Below are 8,682 nucleotides of genomic sequence, written 5' to 3'. Positions count from 1 at the left end.
AAAGATGAACAGGTTTTCAAGGATTTACTAGTTCTACAACGTGGTTACTTCATACCCATACCCTGGCCTCCAGCTATGCCCATGTTATAAAGGAGTAACTAAAGGCCAAAAGGGGGGGAGTAATAACCTAAATAAATGTCTATCAGGAAGAGCTAGTTAAATACCAATATACCCATTCAGTGCAACAACACAGTGTCACAGTGTGGCCATCCAAGAGGAATAGGAAGAGGGGGGAGGGAAAAGGGGAGTGAGAGAGGAATAGTTCCAGTTACATATATGTTCTGAACTAAATTAGGCCTAAGCCACAGAAAGTGCTTACAGAGGGAACTGAATTTAGAAACTGCAGTTAAAATAGAGAGATAATTTTACAGAGCTTCCTTTTGGCCTGTCTGATTTTTTGTTTTGTTTTGTTTTTCGAGACAGGGTTTCTCTGGAACTAGCTCTTGTAGACCAGGCAGGTCTCGAACTCACAGAGATCCGCCTACCTGTGCCTCCTGAGTGCTGGGATTTAAAGGTGTGCGCCACCACTGCCTGGCTACTGATTTTTTTTTAAAAGCCCATCTGAATAAGCTATGTTTGTGGGGTGGGGGGTGTCCACGAATGGAAGACAGAGGCATAGATAGGAACGCAGATATACAGATCCTAACATCTGGACCAAGAGCAGGTAGGTTATAGATTCCTAGCTGCACACTCTAGGTTTACAGCCATGACTCTCTTGTAAAGGCGTAAGAACCGCCTGTGTGTCCCAAGCAAGGATCTTCCTAGCTGGGCAGAGGAGACACAACGCTGACCTCGTCATTTACACACATCATAATCACAAGTACCCACAGTCTCAACCTCGCCTCTGCAGGCTCTAAGATGTGCGAGGGGGAGCTGGAGCGCAGGCGCCGTGTAATCTGAGTTGGACCCTTGCCCCTCCTTGCCTGGGACAAACAACACCTGGCATCCCCGCATCCCCGCCTGCGCCTGCTGGACCCAGCGCAGGGCCACGCTCACTGGCTGAGGTTCCGCCCGCTGGCACCGCCCCGGGGCTGCTCCGTGACGTCAGGGCTGAGCAAGGGGCGCCTCCGCTCGCCACTCGCCCCCGGGCGCTGCACCCCGCCTGCCCTTTATAAGAGCCAGGCTTGCGTCCACCGCGCCACAGCTGCTCTGCGGAGCCCGCATCCTCTGTGCTCCTTCTGCGTACAGCTGGCGAGAGGAGCCATGCAGACCGCCGTGCTCCTCGGCCTCCTGGGCGCCGCAGCTCTGGCCGGTGAGTGGCTTTCAGCACCACGGACAGCTACTGGACCTGGTCCCAGAGCCCCGGGATGGAAACGCTAGGTTTCATCCTCTACCTGACTGGCCTCTTTTCTCCCTTGTATCCCTTGCCTCACTGCTGTGAGTTGGGGGAAACAAGAACCTCCCAACCTTTTCCTGCTCTCCCCGCGGGGTCTCTGCGGCCCTTGCAAGCAAAGCCGCCTTCTGTGTTCTCCGCAAAATTGTCAAGCTCTCTACAGGACTAGAGAGAGCCTTGTAGTCTGATTCTCTCTGTGTGACTCTTGACGGCACTGCGGCCGCAGCGGGGTGGGAATGCATGCAGTTGGCACCTGCAGAATTTCCTCTATTATTATAAAGATGCCGCGTTAGAACCAGACCCGTGTGCATATAAAGCATTTTCCTCAGCATGTCATGTATGAGTGTGCAGGTCTTCGTGTGTTTATGCTTACAGGGCTAACATATTTATGCTTTGTATTTATATATCTAGATAGAGGTAATTTACGTTTAAGTCGACAGGTTTTTAATTTATGAATGGAAACCTCACTGGATATTTATTTTGTACTCTAGAAATAAAAATAACAAGACTGTGTAATAACTATAAAAGTACCTCCGGAGTAGTAAACTAATGTTTCAGTCAATTTCTGAGGATGAAAACAGAAGGAGTTAATAAATGATGATTTGTGTGTAGAAGATTGTGGTGTTGAATTTCAAAGTATGCTAAATTTACTCAGTGATCTCTGATGACTTGAAGAGTATGTTTGCGTTGGGGTACTGATAAGCAAGTACAGCACCAAATGAAGCTAGCATTTTTCGTTGGCTCTTTGGCCTCAGAAAAGTGCTGTGTTCAGAGACTGAGACTCCTAACTAGGCTTGACTCTATAAATATAAACCTTTGATTGACAGGAATTCAATGCTTGACAAAAACGGAAGCCAAAGGTAATTTATTTTATTGCAGTCACAATGTTCTCAATTTTAAAAATCATTCCTGTGAATAACCAATACATGTTCTCAATCTGATTAAAGAAACCAAACTGAATAATTCAGAATTCTTAAAGTATTTCAGAAAAGCCTTGCTGAAGAGGCCACAGTGATGCTATACTTTGTGTTCTAGATTACAAAACAGCAATATTTTTGTAACTTAATTGTGGTGGTTAAATATTTTCATACCTTCTATGAAGGGATAAAGCTCATACTTAATAGTGACTAAAATGGGGTTATGGTACCTCTCATATTTTAGGCTATAATTCACCCATTATGTAGCCAATCTCTTGAAAGTGTCTGACTCAGTGGTTTATAAGCTATCTACAGACAATAACTGTCTCCACTACCAAATTTTAGGACATGCTCATCACCCCAGAAAGACACCCCGTATCTTAGAAATCACCTCCCCATTTCTCTTCCCCAAGTCAGGAAATGAGGGACTCCAAGTAGTTTGTTATTTAGCAAAATCTTGGTTGATAGGGAGCCCTCGGAAAGTTATCTCGTTCATTTTCTACCACTAAGAGCTTCTAGAAGGAGATCCACAGCTGTGTATGGATCATGCACTCTAAAGATTAATATGAATGAACTAACTGTAGGATATCCATATCCTTCCCATACACAGAAGGATTTTTTTTTGCTATGCAGATCTTGTTTGACTTGCAACTTAGTCGAATTTGGGGGTGCCCATGGTACTAGCAGAAGGACATGATTAACCTATTTTGCAACTGTATAGTTCTATGGATGCTGACATTTCAGAAGTTATTCCCAAATTTGTTATTTGATTCTTTTTACCACTTGATTATCTCACTTTTTTGCAAGTGTTAAATGTATTTCTTATTTGCTACAACATAAGCTGAAACAGTTTGGGGAGTTCGATATATCTTTAATTATTACTTTGCTATCACAGATTCTAAAGGAAGAAATGTGTGTGATTTAGCAGTCTCACCAAGGTACACACTGTGTCTTCATAAGCAAACCCTAGTTCCTTTCTATTAAGAAGAGTCTGAGGAGCCTCCCTGGGGGAAACAGGGATGTTCTATAATAGTAAGCTGTAAACTGTTAATTGTCTAGGACAATGGAACATCCCTTGACCATCAAATCTGACAAGGGTTAATACTTTGGCTGTATGGGTAAGTACTGACTTTACGTTGGGGAAAACAATAGACAACTGTATTATGGAACGGCATTGCTACAGATGGTCTGGGGCTGAACTGGGAAAGGGTGACTTCTTTGTCATCAGGAGAGTAATTCTTCCACAGTTACTTTCCAGAGAATCTCACAGATTTCAGGTGGGAAAAAAAAAGTGCCAAAGTGAGGATGTTCTCAAAATAGCAGTCATTTGGAGCATAAAGGACTGGCCCAGGGCAGGGGCTGCAGTTCAGTGCGGGGGCAATTATCTGTCCTGTGTGAGGACCTGGTCTCAATCTTCAGCACTAATGAAAAGAGAAAAACAACAACAGAACCCCCAAAGCCAGTCATACGACCCTGAGTGCCAAAAGTTGACCTACCGGGTCTTATCTAACCTGTGTTCGAGGAAGAACCTGGGGTCCTCCTCATAGCTTGTTAGGCACTTTTCAAACATTTTTCAATGACCCTAAAAAGCTAGATAATAGTGGGCTGGAGAACTTGATACTTCTAGTGGTGTTTACACAATTGTATACAATGCAGGGAAGCATAATATTGAAACGGATGTAGAAGCAAACTGTTTAAGCAAGAGTCTTGAGTGATAGAGGATCTAATATCCATGTTTTTGGTTGCTGTGGTTGAGGTTGCTTTTTTTTGTTTTATTTTGTTGTTTTTGTTTTTTGTTTGTTTGTTTTTGGGCTAATGTCTTTCTAGGCAGTCCTGGAAGTTAGGTAGACCAAACTGGCCTTGAATTCACTCATGAAGATCCTTCTACCTCTGCCTTTAGAGTGCTGTGATTAAAGCTGTGCATCACCATGCCTAGTCTTTAATAGCTGTGTTTTTATAAAGTGAGTTTAGGGGAGATTTCCTTGGTAACAGGAATAGCAGATAGGGCCATAGATCTGTAGCCACTCAGTGTGGACAGAGGGAAAGACTTACAGAGGATACCTGATTCTGATTCTATTTCAACTTAAAAAAATTATTATAGCACAGAACATAGACACTACACAGAGTGCTTATATGGCCTAACAATTTTTTCACAAACGTAGGACAATTGTGTAACCAGCACAAGACATGGTAAGCTGCCAAAACTTAAGAAGCCCCCTCATTTGTGGTCTGCATTTGATTTATATAGGCTGTAAGGCAGCATTCCTTTCCAAGTGTTTGAGGCATTGCTGGGGGAAACAGCTGTGTATGTTTGTGACCCCACACAAGTCTGTGCATGTGCACACGTGTGTACAAGCAACTCGGAAATGATGACCAATGTCATCATGCCAACTGTGGGTTCTGCTTAGTATTCATTCTGCAGTCCCCTCAAAGAAGGCAGGTGTTTTGCAAATTTGGCATCAAGCCTCCAAGAAGTCAATTCAAGACATTTTCCATTTTTCTCCTTCAAAGCTGTCGGCTCAGCTCCAGTGGATAACAGGAATCGCGATGAAGAAATGGTAAGTTGAAATGCTGGCCTAGAGTCTCGACTTGTATCAGCCCAGACTGTATCACACCCTTTGACTGCTCCCTCCCCGTGTTTTCTTGCAAAGCCAATGTTTTGTCTCTTAGAAACAAGAGATACCCCTTCTGTAGTAAGGACACACATTCTTCCCAGAGGGTTTAGTCCTCCTGAGGACAGAAGCAATGTCCCCGTAAGCATTAGACTTGGGTCTTTATTTCCCTTCTTTGGGCTATCACCAGGCAATGACTTCTTTCACTTTGTAATGTTGTACCCTGGGAGGCTTCCTCATGGTCCTGTCAGTCTGTGTCCCCGCCCTGAGCGTCCTGCATCAGTTCTAGGCACACACTCAAGCCTCTTGTGACAGAAGCTCCTGGTTGAATTGTGTTCTTGTGACACCAGCTTTCCAACACACTCTTATGTTTTCTCATAGGTGACTCGTTGCATTATTGAAGTCCTCTCAAGTGCTCTGTCCAAGTCCAGTGTTCCAACTGTCACCCCCGAGTGCCGCCAAGTCCTGAAGAAGAGTAAGTGTGCCATAGTCCAGAAAGACCTTTGTGTCTGTGTGAATCTTTTTCCTGCGGCCTCTGCCTCACCTGCAATTGCATCCTTGTGGTATAATTCTACAGCTAGTGTTGATGGACTAGAGTGGTACCTAGAAAGACGAGTTATATTACTTCTGTCTGATAGTGGGAAGATCAATTAAAAAAAAAGTGATTTTTTTTTCTAGCCTTATTTTTTTCAAAGAGGGAATTTTAGTTGACTGTAGTCTTTGAGCTGTCCATCAGTTCTTAAATTCCTTAGTTTCCTATCTTTTAAAAAATGTAAAGCAGGTCTTCCTTTGGGTGGAGAGGGGGTGTGGGAAGTGCTTGCTTGTGCGTAGATGAGGTGGCTAAGGAAGGGTTGGAAGCTGAGAGGAGCTCAGGACCAGAGAACTTCTCTGAGGCCAGTGGAGTATTTTCTCTGTGTTAGCCTGCTTCTTTGGAAAACAAAAGTTTGAACAGTGGTGTAAGCAGTATCTCCTGTTACCAGATTTTACAAAACTAGACAGCTCTTGTCATTTGGGAAGTCACACCAGTTCAAACAAATGCTGCCCTTGTGAACACCTCCCACTGCTTGGGAGTTTTTAGTCTAGCTGGAAACAGTGAGTTCTTTCTTTTTACCTCTTGGATCCTTCATGATAAGACAAACACTCTTGTGGCTGCTGCATGTGGGGTTTGTACATAAAGTGATACAGCAATAACCATGGACAGTTGGCTCAGAGTAAGCTGGGTTAACTTACCCTGCTCAGAATCATCAAAGTTATGGGGGCGTGTCCTGAGACATGAGAATCCCCATTAAACTGTGAATGGAAGCTTCCCTACCACTCCAGGAAAGGTGTTTCTCTTTTCTTTTTTTTCTCTCTCTTTTTTTTTTCTGTAGCTTTTGGAGCCTCTCCTGGAACTCACTCTGTAGACCAGGCTGGCCTCGAACTCACAGAGATCCACCTGCCTCTGCCTCCCAAGAACTGGGATTAAAGACATGCGCCACCACCACCCAGCTACTGTTCGTTTTTCTCAAGTTTATTTTCTGCTTATACAGGCAGCAGTTCTAAGTCATCACAGGAAGTACTTTGCTGCTACCTTTCCCTGTCCTCATTTGCCAGATGAATTTTGTGAAAGGGAAAGGTCTGTCATTGAAGGTCACCAGATATCCATGATTACGGAGAGGGATGAGAGGTGTTACCAAATGCCAGACTCTCCTTACCTCCAAAGTCAAGTACTCAGCCCTCAGGCTGTAGTCATAGTAATTCCAGCTTGCTGATTGTGGGTCTGTTAATCCTGCACCCGAGAACAAAACAACTGGTTCAGATCTCTAACAAGGACACTGGACAGATAAAGACAGGAGGGGCAGGAAGATGGAAGGGTTCCTGCAGGGTTACAGCTTCAAACATCACTCAAGCATGAAGAAGCAAGAAAGAATCAGAGCAGAAGAGAAGCAGTGCAGTGTGCGTTCCTTCCGAGGATCCACAGTGCAGCAGCAGCAGCAGCAGCAGCAGCAGCAGCAGCAGCAGCAGCAGCAGCAGCAGCAGCAGCGTGGTCCCATTCTTTAGGCAGCAGTGCAGTCCAGCAGCCTTGAGGGCCCTTTCATAGTGGAGCGTGTGCTGCTTGGCTTTCAATCTTCTAGGGAGGACTACACATACTCTCTGTTACCAGATTTTGCTATTTAGACTTTGCAAATTTCAGAGGAAGTCACAGAGATCCTCCTGCCTCTGTCTCCCACGTACTGGGATTAAAGGTATGCACCACCACCACCCTGCTTAAAATCTTGATTGCTTAAAGTGGCATCTGATATTTAAATATTGCCTCTGAAGTATAGGTCAAAGGGAACTCAGTTCTAGGCCACACCATCCTGTCCTGTTGTAGTTTTATCTTTCCTGGCCTTGTCTTCTTTCTCCTGAGCCAACGGGCAGACTCACACGTGCAGCTGAGTGGAGGAAATGCCCTGCTTGGCCCGTGTCCCGCCCCAAGTCCAGGCTCCACCCCAACTTTCCTGCCCTCCATTAAAAAAAGAGTATTTGGGCAGAAGGGAAGAATTTTTTTTTGTTGTTGTTGTTGGTTTTTCTGTTTTGTTTTGTTTTGGGGCTTAAAGAGACTTTAGAGAAGTTCAGTTCCTTATCAGGTACAAGCTTTCTCTGGCCAGGGTTGGCCAAGGTTGATCTGGTCAGCTTTGAAACAGGACAGATGAGATATACTCCCTTTTTAACCTGGAAGCGAGGGTGAGCTGCACACTTCAATGTTACAGAGTGCCAAAGCCTTCATGGGCTAATCAGCCCTTTTTCAATCTTACCTGCTGGGCATAGAGCTAAATTTAGGGCTAAGTGCTCAGCTCCAGGTACCAGCTGCCACAGGCAATACACATTTAACTCAAAAGAGATAAAAATATTTCTGTTCTTGACACTCAAGACACCTCACCCCCTAAATCAGGTAGGAAGAGAAGCATGTGGCCTCTGTTGTCCTCCAGTAGACTCTGAGAATAACATGAGCATCTGTCTGAGTCAGCTGTGAGAGCCTCAGGCCCTCCTCCTAGATCCATCGGCTTAGACAACACACAAGTAACTTCTCACAGTAGAAGCAGCTCGTGCACAAGACCAAGGTGCCTGGTAAGCTCCCACTCCTTGGCTACATGGCCACCTTCTGACTGTGTCCTCCTGTGTGAAGGGAGGTTGTGTTTCTCTTGTGTCCTCTTGTTAGGACTCTGCTCCCATCGTGAGGGCTCATCTCCCTAAACTAACACAGCCTTGTGTTATTTAGGATTTCAGCGTAAGAATTTCGAAAGGCAGCGCAAGAAGTCAAAGGTACCACCCAAAGCCTCCTTGCTTTCTTATGCCTGCCTGATTAGCCCTGCCCCAGCACTGTATATAATACAAGGGGCCACCTTTTCTCTCCTTCCTTCCTTCCTTCCTTCCTTCCTTCCTTCCTTCCTTCCTTCCTTCCTTCCTTCCTTCCTTCCTTTCCCTTTTTTGGGGGGACAAGGTTTTGCTTTGTTATTTAGGCTGTCTTAAATTCACTTTGTAGCCCAAACTGATGTAGAACCCATAATCCTCTGGGCATCATCATTGTCTCTTACATGGCGCAGGGCTGTGACCAATGAACTGTTTCTCAGATGTCTGTAGAAGACAAACCTGCAGCTTTAGAAACATGAGAACATTATCATCATGCCAGGCTGTGCTTCAATAGAGAAGTACAAACCAGTTGCAATTGACTTTTATTTTTTATTTCTTGGTTTTTTTGAGACAAGGCTTCTCTGTAGCTTTGGTGCCTGTCCTGGAACTAGCTCTTGTAGACCAGGCTGGCTCTCTCAAACTCACAGAGATCTGCCTGCCTCTGCCT

General features: G+C 44.9%; 1 protein-coding gene across 1 annotated transcript in view; it reads left to right on the top strand.

Moving 5' to 3' along the window:
• The first annotated feature begins 982 nt into the window (after positions 1-982).
• Chgb (chromogranin B) overlaps positions 983-8,682 on the top strand; it is a 12,073-nt gene continuing 4,373 nt past the window's right edge. The window contains exons 1-3 of the mRNA XM_005365558.3: positions 983-1,252; positions 4,762-4,808; positions 5,244-5,337. Coding sequence (XP_005365615.1) covers positions 1,204-1,252; positions 4,762-4,808; positions 5,244-5,337 — 190 coding nt within the window. The 5' untranslated portion in view covers positions 983-1,203. The remainder of the gene's footprint in view (positions 1,253-4,761; positions 4,809-5,243; positions 5,338-8,682) is intronic.

Source organism: Microtus ochrogaster, unplaced genomic scaffold (assembly GCF_000317375.1).
Source record: "Microtus ochrogaster isolate Prairie Vole_2 unplaced genomic scaffold, MicOch1.0 UNK3, whole genome shotgun sequence".
Classification (NCBI taxonomy): Eukaryota; Metazoa; Chordata; class Mammalia; order Rodentia; family Cricetidae; genus Microtus; species Microtus ochrogaster.
This window is presented reverse-complemented; position numbering and strand designations above follow the sequence as displayed.